The following is a 23827-nucleotide window of genomic DNA, read 5'->3' as shown; positions in this document are numbered from 1 at the left end:
TTTACACGCACAAGAACAAGCTGCCTTCTCCTTAACGAGCTCCTTTTTCCTGGCCAGCAGCAAAAAGGGGTGGCCTTTCATCGGCCTGGGGGAAGAAGCATTGGTCGCTCCCCCGCTGAGCTACTGCTACTCCGTACGGAGAATCTCCGCTGGGATCCAACATCCAACCACAGCCTCGCTATTGCATGGAGTCGTGGGTGCTTCTCCGTACTGCCTTTTACTTGGTGAATAGCCACGAACCATTCGGCCCCATTCGCCATATTTCGTTTTCCGAGGCTTGTGCTGGAATTGCCCTAGTGCTGCTCCACTGCCCAGGTTTGCCAGCCAGCTTCATTTCATTAGCACTGGTTAGCTTTCTAGAGGTCATAGACTGCGTGCTGGCGCCCACGTCCGTCGTCGGTGCAAACAGGGCTTCTGTATTCGAGGAAAGTCGAATACGCGTTCAAGGCCACAGTAGAGTTGTCAGCGCCTACCGACGTGTCCGACGGGGTTTCGTAAACAGACAAAGAGGCATATTCAAAGCAATGCCTAGATTTTCATTCGGCCCGAGAGGTCTTTATGAACAGCCTTCCTGAAAAACCCCCTCTTTGAGTGAATTTATGGACGGACGTGCTGAAGAGAGCAGCATCTGGTTGGGTGTGAAGGCGTTTTAACGGTTGTGTGCGGGCTGAGGTTGTGAGAATCTCGACAGCGTTGCACCGTGTGCCATTAATAGATTAGGTAGAGCTTGGCTCTCTCTTTGTACGCGCAGCACAAGTGCTACCAAGGTACGGAGCATACCTACCTAGCTTGATATGTGTATCCATGTTCTTTACAATGGTAAATGCCCCTCAGTTAATGTTAATGTCGCCCCGGCTCGCAGAAAGCTGTAGAACAAGCTTCGAACGAGCCACGGCTGACAAGGGGCCACGACCCGCTGCTGGAGCTCCCGATAGGGCGACGGCACAAGTCACAGGTCATGGACTCGAGTTCAAGGGAATTGATGGAAAGGAGATAACGTTGCGACGCCCCCAGAGCACGGAGTACTAGTATCGCTGTTAAGCCACACCTTTTTATCGTCCAAGTGTCAACGGTTCCCTCTTGCTCTTTCTCCCTGCAACCTCGCCCATTCACCAGCAGCGAAGCGATTTGAATTTTGAACTCTTCACGTATCGATACGAAGCACGGAGTTCGGAGTGCCTTGCGCCGATAGACTCCAGGTCCTCTCAGCGAGCATCCCTTTGACTCCTACAGCCTCCCTTTTTCCTTTATCGTGCAACATCTCGGGCTGGCCAGGGCAACTCGTACTACGAGAGCTCAGCTGTTACCGTGCCCTTCAAGCAAAAGCACCCCGCCATCGCATTGAGGATTCCGCACCAAGTATCAAAAGCGTTTAGTACCAAAGTAAGATACCTGCCACCCAACGCCCACTCCCGCCTGTTTGCCAGCAGCTGACTTTGTACCCCTCCCCCTCCTCCAGACTTCCTCGAGACATTGAAGCTCTACAAAACCACCAGAATCATCCTCGTTCTTTGCGCGCAACGGCACAATGGCGCGCCGTGAGTCTCTCTCAGAGATTCGCGCAGCCAACCCCGAGCTCTCCTTGACTGGGAACATCATCTCCGCGACCTTCAACATCCCCCATGCTGTGACATACCACAAGGGCGGCGCCTGGGTGAGTGCATTTTCGAGCTTGACTTTGCGGCTTCGAGGAAGAAGCAAGCCCAGAGATGGGAAGCTCTGCTGCGCAGATCGCATAGTTTTTTTTGACGTTGACGCCAGCGAGCTTTCGCGACTCTTCGCTCTTCTTGACCTCTTGGCCCTTTTTCTTCTGATTCTTTTCCTTCCGATTGAATATTTTACCCCCCCATCACCCAACTGTGAGCATCTTTGATATTGACTCGCTTCACAATGCAGGATCTGAAGCCCCGCCGTGGTCAGTCGGCCCTCATCGACTCCTTCGCCTATCTTTCGTCTGATGCGACGCCATGGAATCATACTGTTGTCGCCTGGACAGGCGAGATTGGACACCCTGATGACGACCCGCTCTCTCCCCCAGACACCCCTTCAGCTGCGGCTACCGCTGCCACAGCCGTCAGTTCGCTGTCGGCTCCCGTCCCGATCGATGCCACTACGCGATTGCCTACACCTCCCCCTGTCGATGGACTCTGGGTCCCTAAGGGAGACCAGACGCGCCTGGAGCAGCAGCTGGCCCATAGCAAAACCATTCGCACGGTGCCTGTCTGGCTTGCAGACGAGAGCGAGGCCACCGACGATGGCATCATGCTCAAAGACCAGGCTCGCTGGAGGCGCTATGCTGAGCATGATCTCTACACACTCTTCCATTACAAGCAGCACGAGCCTACCGATGGCCGCAAGGAACGCGCCCAGTGGGCAGATTACTACCGTATGAACCAGAAGTTTGCCAACAAGATCATTGAGATCTACAAGCCTGGTGATGTCGTCATCGTTCACGATTACTATCTTATGTTATTGCCTAGCATGCTACGTCAACGTGCTCCGAAGATGTACATCTCCTTCTTCCTCCACTCGCCGTTCCCCAGCAGCGAATTTCTTCGATGCCTGCCTCGTCGCAAGGAAGTGCTCGAGGGCATCCTTGGCGCAAATCTTGTGGGATTCCAGTCGTACAGCTATTCGCGCCACTTCCTCAGCTGCTGTACGCGCATTCTTGGCTTCCCATCTGACACCCTTGGCATCGATGCCTACGGCTCCAGAGTACAGGTCGGAGTCTTCCCAATCGGTATTGATGCCGACAAGGTAGAAAGTACCGCTTGGGCCGATACTGTCAATGAGAAACACGCCGCGGTGCTGAAGATGTATGAGGGCAAGAAAATCATTGTCGGCCGTGATCGCTTGGACAGTGTCAGAGGCGTGGCTCAAAAGCTCCAGGCCTTTGAACGCTTCTTGGAAATGTACCCTCACTGGAGAGAAAAGGTGGTCTTGATCCAGGTCACATCGCCCACCAGCGTCGAGGCCGAAAAGGACGACCCGGAGAACAAGAATGCCAGCCGAGTCAACGAGCTCATCATCAAGATCAATGGTGAATATGGCAGCCTCGGCTTCTCGCCAGTGCAGCATTACCCCCAGTACCTCAACCAGGCCGAGTATTTCGCCTTGCTTCGTGCAGCCGACATTGGCCTCATCACCTCGGTCCGCGATGGCATGAATACGACCAGTCTTGAGTACATTGTTTGCCAAAAGGACAATAACGGCCCTCTCATTCTTTCGGAGTTTAGTGGAACAGCGGGTAGTCTCCGCGATGCAATCCACATCAACCCCTGGGATATCACGGGCGTGGCGGAGAAGATCAACGCGGCACTGACCATGTCTGTCGAGGAGCGCACCAAGATGCAGACTAGCCTCTACAACCACGTCACGACGCAAAATGTGCAGTCGTGGATCACCAAATTCGTTCGCAAGGTGCACTCTGTGCTGGCCGAAACCAACTCGAGCAAATCAACGCCCTTGCTCGATCGTGCCCTCCTGCTGTCTCGCTACCGCTCTGCATCGAAGCGCTTGTTCATGTTTGATTACGACGGCACCCTGACGCCCATTGTACGCGAACCAAGCGCTGCGGTGCCCTCAGAGCGCATCATCCGGTACCTGAAGTCCCTTGCCGCGGATACTAAGAACTCGGTTTGGATTATCTCGGGCCGAGACCAAGAGTTCCTCCAGCAGCATCTTGGCCACATCCCTCAGATTGGGTTCTCCGCTGAGCATGGTAGCTTCATGAGAGACCCCGGTAGCGAGGAGTGGATCAACCTGGCGGAGAAATTCGACATGGGCTGGCAAGCAGAAGTCATGGAGGTGTTCCAGCGATACACGGACAAGGTTCCAGGTGAGTTGCCGGTTGATTTACCACAACGAGTACACTCTTTTCATTGGTAGGGAAAACAAAGCTAACGCGCTATCCTAGGTTCCTTCATAGAGCGAAAACGTTGCGCCCTGACCTGGCATTACCGACTTGCCGAGCCCGAGCAGGGTCTACACATGTCACGCGAGTGCCACAAGGAGCTGGAAGCTGGAGTGGGTCAGAAGTGGGAGGTCGAAGTGATGCCGGGCAAGGCCAACATTGAGGTCCGCCCTACCTTTATCAGCAAGGGTGAAATTGCCAAGCGGCTGGTGGCTACCTATCACAACCCGGGAGCTGCGCCGACGGAGAAGGACCCGAACCCTGGAAAGATTGAGTTTGCTCTCTGCTCCGGAGACGACTTTACGGACGAAGACATGTTCCGCAGTCTCAATGGGGCATCGGGTACGATCCTGGATGATCAGCACGTCTTTACGGTTACTGTGGGGGCAAGCACCAAGGTGACGCTCGCCAAATGGCACCTACTGGAGCCCGAAGATGTGATTGAGTGCGTGGGACTGCTGGCTGGTGCTGGCGACCCAGCCAGCCTCGAGCGTGTGGGAGAGGTCAATCTGGCAGCTCTCAGCACAGTCGAGGGACACATCCCGGCAGAGGAGCTCTGAAGAACGACTTCTCATCGCATTTTTTTTTTGTCATTTTTTGTTATTTTTTGTTACTTTGCAGCATGTTTGTTTCATTGCAAACTACGGAGCTGTTGACCGAAAAAGTTGAGCTTCAACGAGATGTTGAAAGCTTTGGGAATTTCTTAACGATTGCACTTTGAAGATGAGAGCAGAGGGCTGGGATGTATAGAAACGGTAATAGAACGAAGGATGGCGCGTGGCGTACGGGGCTAGTAATAACCTTGAGGTGAAGAGTAACTGAGGATGGAAATGGAAAGCAAATACGGGACATAGGGGGCTGCGGCCATCCCGACGCATCTGAAACGGAAGACATTTGTCGACTGGCAAAGTACCTATAGCATTGGCCGTTTCATTTAGCACGGAATATAAGACAAAGTTTAAAACGACATGCTGTTTGAACGTGGCTGGCTGAATCGGTTCTTAGAAGAGGCATCGACGATCTTGCAATGGTATCGGCACTAATCAAGTATGCTGTGGCTTTCCAAGATATTGGGCATAAATTGAAGAATTGGGACAAGCAAGACAAGCTGAGCTGCGGACACAAGGCTAAGCATTGGCTAGAGCAGAGCCTCTTGCAGAGGTGGCTGCCACGAGAGGCGGCGCTTAAACGTGTTTTTGACAGTGTCTCAACCACACTGTCGATCTAGGAATGCCACTCTGGCATTCGGACAGCGCCGCACGTGCGTGGCGGCAATAGGCGAATCCGACGGCGAATTACGAGGCAGATCTCTGCAATTGGAGGCTCAATTGACTTGTGCAAAGTGTGGAAATACCATGGTGGAGGCAAAGACGGGCTGAAACTCTCTGGCCTTTCTTCGGCAGCCCGACTTTTTTCTGTTTCCAAATAACTGGGGATGGTGGCCTTTTGCGGGATCCGGGTCTGTCACACGCCCGCTGCTCTGATTCGACCTCAAAGGGCCTTGTATGTCGTGTGATGGATGGCACAAGAATCTGGAGAAGGGCAGAATAGGAAAAGAGGCCGTTGAACTCTATTCCGGGGGACCCGAGGCGTATTGCGGGAGGTGGGATGGGAGGACGGATGGGGAGATGGGTGGTGATCTGGTGTTTATGTGTGATTGTTTTGTCAACTCTTGCATGACAAGATGGACCGTGACAGCGAAGAAGCGCCGCTGAATCAGCACCAGACGGATGAGATTTGCATATGCATACACAGAAAAGGGTCATGGGGACTATGCGTATTCCGAGCAACCGCGTTCAGTGGACGGGAAAGGACCGAAAGCAGGACATCTGCTGACTCGGAGGTTTTTCTTCTTCTGCTTCTTCCATTTACTTTTTTTCTCTCTCTTCTTTTTTTCTTCCCGCTGGATTATGTTATACGGGGCTTCGTGGATCCTTCTCCAGGCTTCTCTTGTCATGCCTTTGCCAGTGTCAGTCGACCCCAGCAGGGCAAAATGCAGTCGACTTAGTAACCAGTTTAGGCGTGCTTCGTAGGTTTTTAACCTCTTCATCTGTAATAGCTTCCTAATATTCTCCGCCCCGTTACCACGCGGCTCTTGTTCCGCATTGCCCAAACCCCCTGTTGATGCTACAGTACTATCTATCTTGTTCTGCTGCTCTTTGGTCGTTTAGCCTTGCTTGGGGGCCAGTGACAGATGATGTGCCACTAGGACGACGTCATCGGCTGGAAGTGCCGAGGGCAGGCCGCCGGAAGAGACGGTGCTTGGCGTTTGCCCCACTTGCCGGCGCCGGGCGCGGTAGATACGACGTCATGGGCGCGTGTGTGGGAAGGGGCGACTGCTGGGTGAGGGAAGGAGCTGTGGTGACACGAGGGAGGCTGGGAAGGCACCACGTTGTTCTGCGACTGCTGTTTTACTATTTCACGTTGTTAATTCTAATTCAGCTGAGACATCAGTGCAATTGTGCGTATGGAATTGTGAGCGACATCTTTCATGATAGGGGGATCTGCAAATGCGGCTTGTGCTGAATCATACGCATGTTTTAAGTCTCTGGAGTAAAAAAAAAAAAAGAAAAAAGAAGAAAAAACTGGAGCCCGAGTATGCCGAGACATGTTCCCCTAAGCAGGAAACTTCCGCATAAAGCAGCAGAAACAAGTCACTCCTGGTACTGTACGGAGTACTGGTGTACATAAGCTTTCTTCGGTGGATCTCCATTGCCTGGTGGAGACTCGGTCAATCGCGATTTTGCTCATCCTCATTCGTCTTCACCTCGCATTTTCCCTCGCCTCTCCCGCTCCCTCTCGGGGGTCACCGACCAATCGTGTCACGAGGCCGCCGCCCAAAAACCCGGATTCTTGTCCTGGTTTGTTTTGTCTTCCCTCTCCACAGTGAACTGGAGAAGGCAATGGAGAAAGTCTGGAGAGTAGGACCGAATTGGGCCAGGAGATTCTCGGTATGGTGGGAAGAGCGCCGCGGTTTGTCACCCAATTCGCCCTCTCAGCGGAATTTTTTTTTACCTCGCACCTGACTTGCCTCTGCTGTCGGCCGTCCCCAGGATTCGACTCGTTGGAGACTTCCCCGAGCCCGAACCCGTGGGGTGGGGAGACTTTGTCCCTCTTCCCCCTTGGGCGTCATGATCCGGGGCTAACTACATGCCTCGAGATGCCTGCTCGTCCACCCACCAAACGGCCGGACTTGGGCCGGTCCCACGGTTTCTTGATCGTGACCATATGGCGTGGGTGTTTGGGCTGAATTAGGTCATTGGAGACGGACCGGGCATCAGTGGCGGCCTTGGTCGTGTTGGAGAACATTTATACCCCAATGCCTCCCCCCCTTTCAGTTGACGATCTGTCTCGATATTGAACAGCAAGATACACTACCAGCATCACTACTACCTCATCTGCCACTAGGAGACCAAGCTCCCGGATCAGCAGCAACCTCCTTCTCAACTCAATTGACACGTCACCTCCTTCACACACACACATATATATCCTACATATAGTCGCTTATACTTAAGCGATAGTCTCCAGCAGAGACAATTACCATTGCCATTCAAGGGCCTTGACACAGCAACACATCTTCACAATGCGTTCCAGACGGGGCCGTTTTATGACCATCTACTTCGACCAGCATGACCCTGCGTCGGAGAAGCACAACCCCGACTTTGGTCGACCTTCAGTCTCTGGCCTGGACTATTCTCCTCTGCCACGTGTGACTGGACGGTCTCTCGCCATGGGTGTTTTGGTCTCAATGGGTGGATTGATGTAAGTTTTCGATTTATTTGACTTGGAGCTAATGAACCAAGCTAACCCGTTCCTAGCTTTGGCTACGATACTGGTCAGATCTCTGGCTTTCTGGAAATGCCCGATTTCCTGGACCGGTTCGGTCTCACTCACTCTGACGGCACAAAATACTTCAGCAATGTTCGCTCTGGTCTCATCGTCGCTCTTCTGTCCATCGGTACTCTTATTGGAGCCCTGGTAGCTGCACCCATCGCTGATCGCGTTGGTCGTAAGCCCTCCATTTCGCTGTGGGCTCTGGTTGTTTCCGTCGGTTTCGTCATCCAGATTGCATCTATAACGGCATGGTACCAGCTCATGATTGGACGATTTGTTTCCGGTCTGGGTGTTGGTGCCCTGAGTTTGCTTGTTCCCATGTACCAGGCTGAGACAGCACCCGCCTGGATTCGAGGTGCCATGGTTTGCGCTTACCAGCTCTTCATCACCATGGGTATCTGGCTCGCTGCCTGCTTCAACTACGGCACTGTCAAGCACCAGAGCGGCAACTCGGGAAGTTGGCGAATCGTCATCGGCCTGGGATGGATCTGGACTCTCATCCTTGGATTCGGTATTCTGCTCTTCCCAGAGACTCCTCGATACGACTTCCGACATGGACATGAGGAGCGAGCCAAGCAGACCATTTGCCGTGTTTACGGTGCAACCGAAAACCACTGGGCTGTCCACACTCAGATTACGGAAATTGAGCGCAAGCTCCGCGCTGAAGACAAGATCCAGCTTGGTCCCATCAAGGAGTTTGTCGGTATGTTCCGAGCTCCTCGCATGGCTTACCGTATCGCCCTTGGTATGACTCTGCAGATGTTCCAGCAGCTTACCGGTGCCAACTACTTCTTCTACTACGGTACCACCATCTTCAAGTCCGTGCAAATCAACTCCTTTGTCACTCAGATCATTCTCAACAGTATCAACTTTGGTGTCACCTTCATTGGTCTGTACATGGTTGAGCACTTTGGTCGTCGCAAGTCTCTCATTGCCGGTTCCATTTGGATGTTTATTTGCTTCTTGATCTTCGCCTCCGTTGGTCACTTCATGCTTGATCTTAACGATCCCTCGGCTACCCCCACACCCGGTGTTGTCCTCATCGTTTTCGCCTGTCTCTTCATTCTTGGCTTTGCCACTACTTGGGGTCCCATGATTTGGACCATTCAGGCCGAAATCTTCCCCTCGCGATACCGTGCCAAGGGTATGGCTCTCTCCACTGCCAGCAACTGGATCTGGAACTTCTGCATTGGTTTCTTCACCCCATTCATCACTGGCGCCATCGACTTTAGGTATGTGCACACTATTTCTTGACAAATCGAGACGATGTTCTAACAGTTTATTTATAGATACGGTTATGTCTTTGCTGCCTGTAACTTTGTGGGAGCCCTCATTATCTACTTCTTCGTCATTGAAGGCCAGGGCCGCACCCTTGAGGAGATCGATACTATGTACCTTGAGCACGTTCTTCCCTGGAAGAGCAGCAAGTGGGTGCCACCTCCTCCCGAGCACATGGCCAACATTCGCAGAAAGGCTGGCGTCGATCTTGACGTCCTTGCCGACCAAGACAGCGAGAACGCAATTGCCAACGATCCTTCGGACAAGCATGTGACTCCCGAAGGCCCAGCCCACCACGAAAACGTCTAAAGGAAAAAAAATGATGGACTCATCTTGTAAATAACGCGGTTTATGATTATGTTGGATGTTGATGATGGGAGATTGGATATACCAAGTTGATTTGTTGTAGGATAATGGCAGAAGCTGGGGATTCTTTAACCTAGTGTGTATTTTTGAACAAGCATATGAATTTTAATTACTGAACTTATCCTACCTACTCTCAAGTGACTGATGCCAATTTAATTACGTAGATGTACATTTCCGCCTTTAACCGCCTTGGATTAAAAGTCTTTGGAGTGAGAGGTGTGAGAAATAAAATCGCACATCTCCTCGATAAAGGCCTTTTCGGATCACGTTTTCCGCCACGCATGAGCTGTCGTTCGCCTCTCATAATACGCCAAAAACGTAGATGCTAGCAAACTCACGACCGGCTCTCGGGTGAAGGTCATCATTGTGTCATGCCATCCCGTCTACTTGCTCCATAACATAGGTCGAAAGATGCAGGGAGCCTTCAAGGTTGACCTACGAATTTTCTCTCTTTCTTTTTAAGAAGAAGTCTCATGGAATTCCAAATTGCCTTCTAAGAACAGGGTTGCTGTCTACTTCGTCTTCGCCGAGGTCGACATTTTTATCTCCCAGTCTCATCGAGGCCATCCACACCCAGCTTCGTCTTCACCCTTCGGTGTTGCGACCGACCAGTCAGTGGATTTGGCGAGGTTCTCATCCAGGACGGAATTGTGACTTTTTACTCCAGACTTGTCGTCATCTTGTTCAAACAGTAGGTCATCTAAAGGTCTTGCCATTGTTTTAGCTGACGCAAGACCTCAGGGTTCCTCGTATCGCCACCAAATTCGTTCCTTCCGAAGCCATCTTATCCCAGGTTAACAAGTCTCATCCGTCGAATGGTGTATCAATAAAAGTTGATTGTATGGGCCTATCGCTGGCTTCGCCGCTGCCATTACGTCTACATCGGCTGATGTTATGTTATTCAAGGTCTAAAAGAAAAGGGACTACCGGGAGAGAGCATCATCTCCGCCTCTTCAACATTCTTGGAGAGCTGGTCTCGGCACAAGATCCTGCTGGCCTTCATAATTGCCTATTCGTGGTTCTCACGACCGGTTAGTTCGCTCTCTGCCGAGATGTCAAGGCTCTTAGTAAGTTTCTCCCATGAAATCTTTTCTTCAACAGAGTTGAACTACGGCCACCCCCAGCTGCCAGAGAGGGACTTCATATCACTAAGCGACAATGAATTGATTGACATCGAGTATATTATTCCGCAATCACTCTATTAAGATGTAAAAGGTGGGATGTTTGGTGTTATAATGGGAGGAAAGGTTGACCACAGACTCGGGGCTATGTAACTAATCTCCGGTACTTCCGTTAACTCCAATTCCTCCGGCTTTGTGCAAGCTGTATATAGAAGAAGATATTACAAGCAGTTAAATTATGGTTTACATTATTTACAAGTCACTGTTAGGGTGAAGCCAAAGATCATATAGGCATTGGGGTGCGGCTCAGAATTGCACTTCATTGCAATTCAGGTTGCTATCCTTATACAGTGGGCCCCCAACGGCGAAGCCAAACAGAATACTGCAGCGTGCTATTATGAAGAATTCCAATGGTTGTCAGTAGTCTTACATTGAGCTCTCCTTACTAGACAGTTCAGAAAGCTGCATAGCACCAGAACAGCATATAGATGTTTCAATCCTTCGATATCTTAACCTATGAGTAATATCTTATACCACAATGACAAAGCTTGCTCATTAGCACGCGATATCTGCTGGTGAACACAAACAATACTCTCAAGCCGTTTGGAAGAATACGGAGACCGCAAATGAATATGTGGATACATGGGGAGAATACGATCACTATGTCAGATGAGTTTAGTGTGGTGGATACGTGCGGGTTATCTGTTTTGGGAATACGCTCACTTCTCAATGCCCTCTGTTTGCAAACCCCTTGGCTCTCTCCCTCTCCCCTATTGACGAATAATGTCTGAGTAAAAGATACTTCGCTGCGCGTCGCCCCAAAGGTAGACAAGTGCAGTCCCAGTATGATGTTGCTGCTGAGGCTAGCATAAAAGTATCCATCGATAGATCTCTAGATATGATACAATAGCCGTACGAAGCGTATAATTCTCTTGTTCATATGCGTTCGAAACAATCTACTAGTATCATTGTGCGATATCACAAAAACTAATATGGCAGAGACCACCTTCCCAATTGAAGGAAAATAAAGCAGTTAATACGGCTTTCTCATCATTGTGAGTATGAAGAGAAATGCCGAACTAACAACAATCTTTTCCCAACCACGCCAACACTACATATGCTTGTTGGTTCTTGAACAATTCGTTACGTTTAGGCAAGCTAGAATATTAACTGGTATTACATCACAGATTAGTATTAATCTCAACAGCCGTAAGGGGGCAAAACATCCAGGAATTTGCGTGATATCCGTTATACTAAGCTGGCACGTCAAACAGCGGCCTTTAGACTTAGCTCCATTCAAAATCCGGATATGTTACCAATCCACAAAACTCTCTTTCAACAAAACATCTACGATCTCATGTTCTATATTTATTGGACCATTTGTTCCATTCGCAATAAGATGTTGAAATGAAAAATTCATCATTATCATCGTGGCTCAAGTCGTTTACCGGCAATGATTAATTAACCTCAGTATTGGCCAATTTCTCCTTTCCTCATCGAATAACCTTACGCTTTTCTTACTCAATATGGCTTTTCAATTTCACACAACTACTTTCGGCCTATTAATGCGCTTACTTTCTGGCAATAAAATCTTTCAATATCCCGATGAGATCGATCCACTGCTATGGAAAAAGTTTCTTCGCCAAGATACATCCGAACATGCAAATGACTCTGGCAGAGGATCGAGTAAAAACGAGGCAGATGAGAATAGTGCTCTGCAGAACACCATCGCTCACGATGGCGACAATGAGATTCTCCTAGTAGAGTGGTATGGACCAGATGACCCCGAGGTAAGACAGCCACCTCTTACCCCTATAATATTTACCTGCCAAATGATGTAGCGCTAAAGCCAGCTCTTTGACTTATAGAATCCTCGAAATTGGCCATTGGCCTGGAAAAATCTCATGATGTTCCAGCTTTGTGTCCTAAATTTTGCTGTCTACATGGCAAGTTCTATCTATGTTCCAGGTGAGCTGGGCGTCATGGAAGATTTTGGCGTCAGCGAGATCGTAGCGACTCTGGGCCTCTCCCTCTTCACCCTGTAAGGCAACTCAGCCCCATTATGAGAGTCAAAGGTATCAATGTCTTCGCTAACGTCTTTTTCTACTACTGTCAGTGGATATGGTGTGGGCCCCATGTTATGGTCTCCATTATCTGAGATGCCAAAAATTGGGCGCAGCGGTATCTTCTTCTGGACACTCTTCGCCTTTATCTTATTTCAGCTTCCCGTTGGATTTGCTCCAAATATTGCTGTTTTTCTCGTCTTTCGCTGGGTGACGGGCTTCTGTGGTAGCCCGTGCTTATCCACCGGTGGCGGCACCATCCTTGATCTATACGACCCCTCTGTCGCCTCCTATTTACTGTGCATTTGGGGAACAGCTGGCCTCTGTGGCCCTGTGTTTGGTCCGATCATTGGCGGATATCTGGTCCCTGCTAAAGGATGGCGCTGGACAATATGGATCATTACATGGCTTTGCACGCTGGTTTTGGCTGCAATGTTTTTCTTTTTCCCTGAAACTAGTGCAGCGAACATACTGTACAAGAGGGCCAAAAGATTGAGGAAGGCGACTGGGGACAGTCGACTTAGGAGCCAGTCCGAGATTGACGCCGCGCATTATACCACAAGAGATCACCTGATCGTCCTCTCCAGAGCTTTTACTTTGACATTCTCTGAACCTATAGTTCTACTCATGAACTTGTACGCCGGTCTCCTGTATGGTATACTGTTCATCTGGTTCGAGTCATTCCCGCTTGTGTTCGGAGATATTTACGACTTCAACCAAGGCGAGCAAGGCCTTGTTTTCCTAAGCATTTTCATCTTTGCCCTCATCTCATTGGCACTCTTTCTACTATGGATCAGAACCAGCCTCGTTCCAAAAGTCAATAAGCCGGGATTTACGCCAGAGATGGTTCTTCCTCCAACATTTTTGGGATGTCTCGCTCTTCCAATTTGCCTATTCTGGTTTGGCTGGACATCACGAGCGAGTATTCACTGGATCGTCCCCACCATTGGATCGGGTCTCTTCTCTGTTGGAGTGGTCACGTTGTTTAATCCGCTATTCAACTATCTAGGCATCGCATATCCCACATACGCAGCATCCATATTCTCGGGGTCTGCACTTTTCCGTGCCTCATTCGGTGCCTCATTTCCACTTTTCGTAAGAAATAGTGTACATCCATCTTGTTTTCTGTAACTAATCACAAGTCCCCTGTTAGGCCCGCCAACTCTTCCTTCAACTAGGTCTTGGCCCTGGTAACTCGCTTCTCGGTGGTATCGCCGTGCTATTTATTCCGGTCCCCTTAGTTTTCTATAAGGTAGGCCTAAAATTATGCAACATTGCGAGGAATAAAACTGACTGCCAAGTAGTTCGGGGGAAAGATCCGTCATATGAGTAAGAATGCTCGGCACGATTTATAAGAACATTGAGCAACGGCTAGATACTCAATACAGCGGTAGTCGTCGCAGATTCATACGCTTATTAAGCATAGCTTCTGAGTTTCACAATGAAAGAAAATGTTAGGATTAGATACAATGTTATCTATTGGGAGGCATATTCAACGGTAGCCGGCGAGGATGATAATGTTATGAGGTACTAGAGAGTAATGGGGAGGATATGTGCTGATTTGAATCAAAGAAAATTCCATAGATAAGAGTGGGTTGGAGATACTTCAAAAGACCAGAACGATTCTTGGGACACAGCTCAATGAGTTTGCGTTAATTAACTGTTTCTTATAATGGCGATAACCTGGGTCGGACGATGTTTCTGGTATTTCAACTGTTCTTTTTGTGTGGCATGACAAATCTAGGATGAAGATAAGCTCTCAAATGAGTAGCTTGTAACCGTTCGAGTCCTCCAGCGTACAGTCATTTAGTTTCGATCCGTACCAAAATTACTCCAGAAGCGGTAGTCGTTTAATTAAGCGCTCCACGTGTCTAGCACTTAGTAACCCGGGATCGTTTAGTGCCTCCTTAACTTCACCCGTCTCCCTCAGCCTCCGGAACTGTGCATCTGGCGTGCATTTCCCTACGTCGAGGCGCAACAGGTAGTGGACAAATACGGCAATCGAGTGTCCAGCTTCGCTCTCAATCCAGCTGAAAAGTGGACCTAGCCTCCTGAAGCCGGCGAGGCTCGCGGCGCTGAGCAGCGGTGTATCAAGGAGGTCCGCGGTCGTGAGCGACAGTCGGTAGCGGTTCATCGCGATTCTTTCCATCATGTACTTCCGCATGTCTTCTACGTTGTCAAAGCGGAAGGAAAATTGCCTCAGCGACCCCCATTTGAAGAGCGAGCGCGGTCCACTCGGGTCATCCATCAGTAGTACGAGCGCCTTGGCGGCGTGCAGCTGCACCAGGCCGTTGTCCTGTTCGTAGGCTCTACAGTTTTCGAGCAAGTGGTACAGGAAGCGCAGCATCACGATAGACTTGCGCTTTTCCTGGGTCAAGACGCTAGCGTGCCTCGAATTTGACAGTGCTGCGTTGGCCACGATGAAGCCGTCCAGTGGGTAGCTGAGAAGCTGTGGGAACTTATCTGCCAGCAGGCTGTCCCGAAAGTTTCGCAGGATGACTTCTTGCAGCTGGCCGGCTCCGAATTGGTTAGCGTACTGCGAGTTTCCCCCCTGGAGCACAACTTCAGACTGAACCATGATCGACGCCCAAAGTAGGGCGTCCTGGAGGAGGGCAAGCTTAGACGGATCGGATACTAGGCGCTCCCTCTTAGTGATGAGGATACCGAGAAAGACTTGGGGCAAGTCTGCTTTATTGAACCGCCTCTCGGTTGCAATATTCAGAGTCTGCAGCCAGGGATCCTGATTCCTGCTATACGACACCAGAGGCAACACAGTCGTGACCTCATCCTTCAGCGGCGTGACACCAGCTTTGGCCATTCTGGCGGCACAACTGTCACATGCAATGGTGTCGGCGATGATGTCTGTCTCAGGGTAATTACCCATTGTCAATGGGTAAATTAGCTTCGCTAAGCATCCGACCATTGGAAAGTTCTCCGTTACGGTAGATCGCGGCGGAGCCTTAAAAACTAGGGCAAGCACAGTTCTCGGGCGATTACAGACTGGACAGTTGCGTAAGAATTGGTCATTTTCCTGTACTGGCCTCAGGAAACCGGTGATAGCTAGGTTGAGGCTATCGTCCCGCTTGGAGTCCTCGAGCTCCAGCGGAAGTATGTAACTCTGGCGGTAGTCTCCCAAACTTCCGAAGCTAACCTGTGGAGGGTTTGACGGCGTTTGGTCGAGGTACTCAAATGCACCGAATGAGACATTTCCTTCAAGCGAATCACAGGGCAAGTAGCCTTCGGAAAAGTTTCGCATAAGCGAAGAGCTCTGCCTCATCATAGATTGACCTTCCGGCATGGAGTACGTGGAAACTTCTGTGTCTGGCGCGTTGAGCTTCGCCACGATATCCTTCAGGAGTTCTGAGTCCATGGTAGCCTCATAATGCTCTTCCGACTCCTCTCGATCTAGCTTCTTATCGACTTTGTCTAGCCATTTCACTAACTTGTCTGACTCGCCCCGGAGCCGAACTGCTAAGGCTATTGTTTTGATGTTGTCCTCGTTGAGCATGATTTGCCGCATAATATTCTCGTCGACCGTTTCTTGTTCTAGGAGGGCCGGGATGCTGATGCGTGTTTCTCCCTGAAGCGCTACCTCATCTTTCTCCAATTTCTGGGGGGCGGGGATAGACACACGGGTCAAGTCTTCATACGAAACCCGGGGCAGATCGTCCCATGTGGTGTCGTAATCCAACTTAGGATTTCTCTTGCCGGCATGAAGGAGGTTAGAGAAACACCCTTTGGTTGATAGAAGGGACGTTTTGTGGGTCTCGGAATCGGTATATAAGAAAGCTACGTGAGGACTGACGGCGAAGACGGCGAGCCCGACGCTGATGTGGCAGTCGCTTGGCTTCATCACTTTCTCTCCGAAAATGGCGATAATGCAAGCTTTGCCATGCATGCCATAGTCGCTGAGGTTTCGAGCAAACTTGCGTACACTCGAATCGAATATTTCACCGTCAGTCATCAGGAACCAGAATCCGGCGTCCTGGAGCAAGAGGCGGCATTCAGGATCATCGAGAATCACATTCGGATCGGTTCCACCCTCAGACATGAGAGTGTCGAGGCTAGGAAGTGATCGTGGCTTGTGAGATTGGTCATTCCAAGGAATAATGGTGATGTTTTCGTGCATATTGCGGGGAATGAGAGAGCACACACTTCTTATTGCTTGCTTCTCGGCCGCGAGCGCTCCGTTATATGTGCTGGCAGACATATCAACAGCTATGCATATTTTCGATTCTCGGAATGCGGCCGAGGCTTCACTGTCTCCGGTAGGATTTGGTCCACCAGAGGTCGCAGTGTCGCCGCTCACTTGAGGCTGGGTCACGTCGGGCGGCTCTGGCCTATGAGTGCCTTCGTAAACAATTGATGCGTCCATGTCTATTTGTATTAGGATCTAATGGCGGCGATATGAAGAGTATAACGTCGCCGAAAGATATTGAGTGCGGCGACTGAGCAGGCGGATGTAGGTTGCAAATTCTGTGGCAGCCTGGTGTTCGGCGGCCTCAGATCTCATACAGGGCGCCTGTCGAAGATGTATTGCGGGGTAAGTCGTTATGCACTTCATACAATTTGCTACAATGGATCTGAATGGCTACAGATGTTTTATTAATCATGGTAAACGCGCTGCACAAATATGCAGTTGGATTTCTCCTAATGGCTGCACTGCCCGAGGTACCTATACTTAATTGGTACGTCTCGCCTACTCCTCTGGAACGAAATCAATGCTTTCTATCTCATCTCCCTGGTCGCCTTGGCTACTTTGCGCGTTTCGTTTCAGCTCTTTCCTCGTAAATAAAAAGTACACAAAAGCAGACAAGGCGGTGGTTGGAATAGTTAACACGACCCACAGCCATATCTTCGCTGGGTCACTCAGCCATGCCTCCTGATTGAAGAATGGCATGGACAAAACAGCCTGTAGGATTAGCTCACATGCCGTCATGGTGCCTCGAAAATGGAAGAGACGTACTGCAAAGGACGTGGCTGGAAGAAAAGCCATTGTCAAAAGTGCGATCTAGGGACATACGTCAGCAAGTAATGCGATGCTGCAAAGGGCTTCCATTCTCGGTCGACTCACTGTTTTCATTGAAACGCTATCCTTTCTCATGTCTTTTGCCATTTGATGAGATTCTTCCATCATGCCTTGAGAAGATTTGGTTTGCATTCTTGATGACTTGAGTAGCTTCTGGACTAAGATACCGTTGTTGACAAGGAGCACGTCATTCCTCCACTTAACAACTTCTGATAACTTTGTTATTCCCAGTCAGCCGCAAGGACCTGTATCAACGTAAAGAAGGGGAGGGGGTTTAAACAAAGAATAGTTACCAGTTCCATTATTGTTCCCGTTTTCGTTTCTAGCTCCTGTATAAATGCTTCCAGAGCAGAGATATGTTTGGCCACCATATTTAGATTCTCAACGAATCTTTCTATATCTCGTGGATCCGGCTTGCCCACGTCGTTGAAGTATTGGGATAATCTTGCTTGTAAGTCGACCACAATATTACGAGTTACCTGAAGCTCTGTCTTATATCTCTGCAAGTGAGACTTGACAGAATGTAGAGTTTTCTTTATTCCTAAATATCGTGCGCTTGATTCCAGGTCGAGCTCATGTGACTTCGGTGTCTGCCCACTCTCCTCCAGAAGACGAATCTGCTTTTCGGGAGTCAGTTGCCAAAACATTACCATGTGGATGTGATCCCAAGCTTACATGATGAATAAGCTGAATCTTCAGCTGGGTTAAGGCGTGGCCCCACCATCTTATAGAGCTCGCAAACAGCGCAGCGTGTACGTTGGACAGGATGTGATCTTTCCCAGAACCCAAAGAACTATGCTCGCTCAACTCTCGGATTTTGTCAAATGGCTCATTTGCATGTTCATGCAAGCGACCATCCTGGAAGTCGACGAACAACATCCTGCATGTTGATTTGTCGCAACGAGAGTAAACACCGATCCTAGAGGCGCGGATATCATGGGTGATATCGCCAAGGTGCAGATATCCGTTTGGGTCCATCTGGTTACTCCCTGCGGCGCTGAGCGCGTGCGCTCCTTCTTCGTCAAGGCACGGCACGGCGGTCCGCACTGGGAGCGTATACCAGCAAGTAAAGACAGAATCTCCGTTCCCATCAGTAAATAATCGACTCCCCAGCCCAGTGAGAATTTCTGCATTTATCAGCGAAGACACAAGGCTAGGAGAGGCATCAAAGCCCGTGAGAAGCCATCGAAAAGTTCCGCCTGAGATCCTAAGCCGCTTCCTATCTTTCGGGCTGTCAGGGACGCCAGGGCGCAGGATGAAGCGATTGACAAAGCTGGACGGGACATTTGTAAGCAAACCACACTTGACAGGGAGTCTTAATACCTAGATAAACACTAGCAACTTGGCGAAACGAACCAAGCAAGAAAGGTGCTTCTTTTCCACAACTGTATGAAGACGGTTGAGGTCAATACTAGCCACAACCTTTCATACACCTCATTGCAGGAAACGGCTTACTTGTCGGAATTCAACAGAATTGTGATTATCTAAAACCATTTCTCGTACTTCGCTGCTCCGGCCTGGAAGTCTTGCTAAGACTCTGACGGTGGTTTGTTTTGAGAAATTCTTCTCCATTTCCGCCATGTCCCTGGCTGCCTCGGCATGGTTGAGCCTAAAAGAGTCCCACGATGTGAGCTTTGCCTGGGGTTAATAAGTGCGTATGAAAACCTACAGAATCGGCAGAAAGTCGCGAATGCATGCTGGCCACTGACTTGAGATAGGCAATTGTGGGTTTAGACCCTGCTCGGTCGAGATACTTTGATTGTCTCTGCTGGAAGAGTTTGGCGAAATCCGCTCTATGTCTGTCTCGCTTGTGCCTATTACATCGGCCGTAGACGATCGCTCCATATTCATAATGCTTATAATAGCCAGTCGCCACTCTGGCGATGAGAAGGACCTGCTGGTTCAAATCTTGAGGGTGTTCATTGTGTGGTAGGTAAAGAAGGCTGTTTTGGTGATGGTCTTTTGTGGTTGGTAGGCGGCCGTGTTAGGCAGTACTGCCAACCTAGCTAAAAACACATCCATGGATTCGGTCTCTCGTTTTCCCAATGGATGGCCTCACTTAACAGCAATAGCGCACTTTTCGGCACAGCCATCGCTAGTCTAATAGATCCATGCTCTGCAAAGCCTCCTCAATTTTTTGCACTGGAAATGAGGCAATCGATTTTTGCGATATGCCTTAACTTCAATTGCATATAGCCGTGGAAGTTTTTGAATTTAAAAGGCAACAGCGCCACCTTGGCGTCTAACACCCTTTCATTTCTGTTTGTTCCCTTCATATCATCGTTTTCTACACAAGCTTAAATTACAAATGGAGAACCTATCGGCTGCAATTGGAGCAGCGACTGTTAAGGGCACTGCTAAAGCATCTCTTCTGCCTTATACCACTTTCTATTCGCCATCATGGACTGCATTTGAGCAGTCGCGTACGCAAATCTTCAATCCAGCACCTGACAAAGCAAGCAAGACCAAGCCAGCGGAAGGGTTGTTTGACCCAAACCCCAAGAATGTTGACCGAAACCCGAGTACTGGAACCATTTACTCAGACTATTCCACACCACCACTGCGGTAGATGTTTGGTCTCAATAGCCATCTCGCGTTATATGTAATCTGATGGCGCTGCAAAGTTTGGACCGATCTCATTGAGAGAGATAAGAGCGACCTGATCTCCCTAGAGCTGCTAAAAAGACTTTGAGCGGTAGTTAGCAATAAATCGCTGCATGATAATATTTTTGCTTCCAGTTTTTATTTTTCATTTGAGCAAGCCTTGAGACGAGTAAATAAAAAGACAAGTTTATCAGGCACTAGTCTATCAATGTGAGCTAACCATGGGAAGAAGCGAGGTCGACATTGGTGTATCGTCTCCCGAGAGCGTTGAACCAATTGTCGGTCTTTGCTTGGATCTTGATCCTCGAGGAATGAAACGGGACTATTTCCGTGCTAGTTAGCTGTTGTCGATTATCTAAAATGCCTGTACTGTAACTTAATGCTACACAAGCATTCTAGTTTCTGCATAAGGCTTTGCAGGCTGTGCTGGCAGTCACTCGCCCACCATCCTGCTGCCTAGTGCGGCCCCATTTGACACGTAATATGACACGTTGAAGTACAATATTGGTTTATTCTTTCACCGAAAATTTGAGCTCAGCCACAAGATATGCTGTAATCCAATGAAAGACAGCCAACCGAAGATTCTAGGCACCGAGCGCTGTAGCACTATCACCCGCATATATTAAAACTTAGTAATGTCCTAGATTTAGAACTATAGAATACAATCACTTTCTGCCTCGTGATGAGATTTCTCGTACCATTGTCCTCTTTATTTCTGAGAATAGCCGTGAGGACGTTAAAAGGGTACCAAAGGGCAAGGGGATCAAGACTAGCTGATTATGTACTCTGTTCTGTCACTAGGTATCTACAGTAAATTACCTAGGTACCTAGTACTAATCTTACCTAACTACTAGGTACCTATAACGTACCTAGGTGCAATGTACATGTAGTAACGCAAGTTCCTTTGTAAACGTTATGAATCCCACACCTCTCCATTTCTAGTCATTCAAGACCTTTGAAGAGTTTTTTCTTCCAACATGACAAATCAAGAGAGACAAATGCACGAACCCTAAGAACATCATGTAGGTTCCAGTTTCTAGTTCCAAGACTGTGAAGCAGTTCAACCTACTTAATGTGACATATGGGCCATCTGGTAGAGAGGGAGGTATCACAGATGATTTTGCCGTTGCTGAAAATGGCGTGAGTGTAGAATTCAATTCAGTAATTGTGTTGAAATCAAAAAGGTTGAATACTTGGAGGTTCTTGAGGTTTATATTTCAACAAATTGAATTAACTAATAGGGTAGCTTAGTTAGCCAGCGTTATACTAAAAACAATAGCCGGGAATGGAGTAACTTATTTATTTTATGTTACAAGGTACAGTGCAAAGTTGAACGCAATTGTAGTAATTATTTCGACAAGAGCAGCTACTGATACAAGAATAAGCATATGGGAATGTAGGAATATAGCATTTCCCTGTAAGGAAAGGAATTTATAATAGCAGAGCCAATTTCCTACATATACGCAACATCTCTCTTCTTGCAGAAGGTTACAACAGGTTTTTGTCTACTACTTTCTGAACTTATATATGCAGTACCTGGGAGTTTGATCTGATGAAATCAAAGGACGCCGATCGGAAGCTGTCATTTAACAAAGATGAAGAAGTTGCACCAAGCTGCATCACCTGTTTTCCCGATCCCCAGCATGGCCATGTAGGGAGCAGTGCTGTGCCATTGCTGTTTGGGTTCATCGTGTTGAAGAAAGAGATGTAAAATTCTTGTGTAACGGCAGAAGCATAGCCTGGAAGAAGCCCAAACGCAGCGATTTGTGAGGTCGTGTGGAAGGTTCCCAAAAAAGCCGTCCCGTATAAGTAAGATGAAAGAAAAGACCACGTCGGTACTGATGGGGCCATCTGGTCTACTGTCTCAAGAAGACTGCGCCTCTGAAGTGTGAAAATAAAGTCACCAAGTATAGCGGCCAGTCGTTTGTATTCTGGATAAAGGTTATTCAACGACCCTGTTCTGAAAGGCGAACCAGCCGAGGGATCGTCTGGATAGGTGGCCACCAGATCTTGGACCTGGGACGCAGTGGCTTGCTGGAAATAGAGGCTGCCAAGATATTCTTCAACGTCTTGTGTGCTAGTAAGATTCAATTGGTAAACCGAGAAAAGAGTTCCTTCATCTTCCTGATCGCCTAGCAACAAGGGAACTTTTGCAAATTGACCTCTTGAAGCCAAGATTTCCGGTGAATCAAGGAGGACTGTTCCATCTGGCCTTGGTAGGTATGACAAAGCGATGGAGTTATAACTGCTTGAGATGGGAACAGATTCCGCTGCTAACAGAAAGGTGTTAAAGTCTACGGACCTCAAACATGCTAGAGTATCGCTGGATGTCGAGCATCCGGCGCTATCAACAACCTTGTCATAAATGAGTTGAGCCTTTGTAGAATTGGCAGGCTCCGCAGGGAGGATGCTGCCGCTCTCCATCAATGCTGCCCTAAAAAGGGGCTTTCCGTGATAAGAGTTATTGCCTCCAAAGAGCGCCGTCTGATCAAAGACGCTCATAGAGCCTGCAGAGAACCCCCAAAGGGTCACTTTATCGGGATCGCCACCGAATTGCTCAATATTATCAGCGACCCACTGCAGTGCCAAACGCTGGTCCCTTAGGCCTAGGTTGGTACTTCCATCGTTGAGGAGCTCTTTGCCAGCCAGGAATCCGAAGCCCCCTAATCGATAATTTGCCGCCACAAAAATGATCGGTGTACCAGAAGCAATTGAGGCTTGGATGAGATTTGTGGAGTCAACTCCCTGTGTTGCGCCAGATTCAAAAGCTCCTCCATAAATGAAGAATACTACAGGGAGCTTGGAACCGCTTGAAGCATCCGAGGGCCTCTGGACATTCAGTGTCAGGCAATCCTCGTCTTGATTTTGTACTACATTCGATATATTCATGATGATATCCAGTAATGCTGGTGGTAGGCCACTGGGAGTAAACTGCGAAGAAAATTGAGGGCATGCTTTCGGAGTAGTGGTTGCCTGAACCTCGCCCAAAGAAGAAGTCATGGGTTGTGGTGGCTTCAATCGTAGCGATCCTACTGGCGGTTGCGCGAAAGGTATGCCTCTAAAGCTGTCGATTCCATTACTGCTGGAACCAACAACTGTAGAATAGCGCAAGGCCACGGTTGGACCATCTGCACCAGCCAACTGTGCGTTAGAGGCAACGGCGAGAAGAAGTCCCGTTAACGTTGTGAGCCTGAACATGGTGGGAGCGACCAATAAGATTCCTGCTTTGTGAAAGGCAACTGAAGAACATGAACTAAACTGACTCGATAATCCCCGGAAAAGAAGCAGTGGCTGATTCGGACCTCCTCTAACTATTTATCAGAAGCTGACAACTCTGGAGTTGCTTATTCTCTTGTGCCTCGGGTCATAGCTATTGCAAATGCAGTAAACTACATGTAGTCAGAAGCAACCGCGGTACAATGGCTCAGCGGAAGCAATTGTGGCAATAATTCTACACTCTCATGTCAGCTGGCTTGGTGTTTTCATGGTTTGTTCCTTTTCACCGACTGTCTCGGATTGCTTCTCGGTCGCTTTCTCGGTCGGGGCGACTAATATTGACTAAGGGGCCAGGAAGCTAATACGAGTACGCAAAAAGTAGCCAATATTCCGTCTTTCGTAG

The 23827-nt window shown here is 49.0% G+C and overlaps 6 protein-coding genes across 6 annotated transcripts; 3 read left to right on the top strand and 3 right to left on the bottom strand.

Moving 5' to 3' along the window:
• The first annotated feature begins 1241 nt into the window (after positions 1-1241).
• On the top strand, positions 1242-4514 carry V8C40DRAFT_8464 (trehalose-phosphatase TPS2). Its single transcript, XM_083223513.1, has 4 exons — positions 1242-1383; positions 1460-1654; positions 1897-3838; positions 3917-4514. Exons 2-4 carry the CDS (start codon positions 1529-1531, stop codon positions 4471-4473), a joined length of 2625 nt encoding a protein of 874 aa, XP_083079037.1. The 5' UTR covers positions 1242-1383; positions 1460-1528; the 3' UTR covers positions 4474-4514.
• Positions 4515-7330: 2816 nt separating this feature from the next.
• On the top strand, positions 7331-9431 carry V8C40DRAFT_8458 (and other transporter-domain-containing protein). The gene is made up of 3 exons (XM_083223512.1): positions 7331-7675; positions 7732-8979; positions 9037-9431. Exons 1-3 carry the CDS (start codon positions 7497-7499, stop codon positions 9332-9334), a joined length of 1725 nt encoding a protein of 574 aa, XP_083079036.1. The 5' UTR covers positions 7331-7496; the 3' UTR covers positions 9335-9431.
• Positions 9432-12038: 2607 nt separating this feature from the next.
• Positions 12039-13930, top strand: V8C40DRAFT_279269 (MFS transporter; the record flags this gene model as incomplete). Its single annotated transcript, XM_083221199.1, has 5 exons — positions 12039-12302; positions 12381-12553; positions 12629-13670; positions 13729-13827; positions 13880-13930. 5 exons carry the CDS (start codon positions 12039-12041, stop codon positions 13928-13930), a joined length of 1629 nt encoding a protein of 542 aa, XP_083079035.1.
• Positions 13836-17209, bottom strand: V8C40DRAFT_8401 (uncharacterized protein). Its single transcript, XM_083223505.1, has one exon. It carries the CDS (start codon positions 16948-16950, stop codon positions 14404-14406), a length of 2547 nt encoding a protein of 848 aa, XP_083079034.1. The 5' UTR covers positions 16951-17209; the 3' UTR covers positions 13836-14403.
• V8C40DRAFT_229782 (uncharacterized protein) lies at positions 17160-19601 on the bottom strand. The gene is made up of 8 exons (XM_083212555.1): positions 19274-19601; positions 19060-19213; positions 18961-18989; positions 18280-18877; positions 17898-18224; positions 17650-17820; positions 17542-17586; positions 17160-17487 (listed from the first exon to the last, which is right to left on the bottom strand). The coding sequence occupies exons 1-8, from the start codon at positions 19453-19455 to the stop codon at positions 17275-17277; spliced, it is 1719 nt and encodes a 572-aa protein (XP_083079033.1). The 5' UTR covers positions 19456-19601; the 3' UTR covers positions 17160-17274.
• Positions 19602-22072: 2471 nt separating this feature from the next.
• V8C40DRAFT_279264 (Alpha/Beta hydrolase protein) lies at positions 22073-23406 on the bottom strand (the record flags this gene model as incomplete). The annotated part of the gene is made up of 2 exons (XM_083221198.1): positions 22073-22224; positions 22287-23406. The coding sequence occupies 2 exons, from the start codon at positions 23404-23406 to the stop codon at positions 22151-22153; spliced, it is 1194 nt and encodes a 397-aa protein (XP_083079032.1). The 3' UTR covers positions 22073-22150.
• Positions 23407-23827: the final 421 nt, after the last annotated feature.

The sequence above is a fragment of the Trichoderma camerunense genome (assembly GCF_050948025.1).
Source record: "Trichoderma camerunense strain CBS 138272 chromosome Unknown V8C40scaffold_1, whole genome shotgun sequence".
Lineage (NCBI taxonomy): Eukaryota > Fungi > Ascomycota > Sordariomycetes > Hypocreales > Hypocreaceae > Trichoderma > Trichoderma camerunense.
The sequence above is the reverse complement of the archived record's forward strand: the minus strand, read 5'-3'. Positions and strand labels throughout refer to the sequence as shown.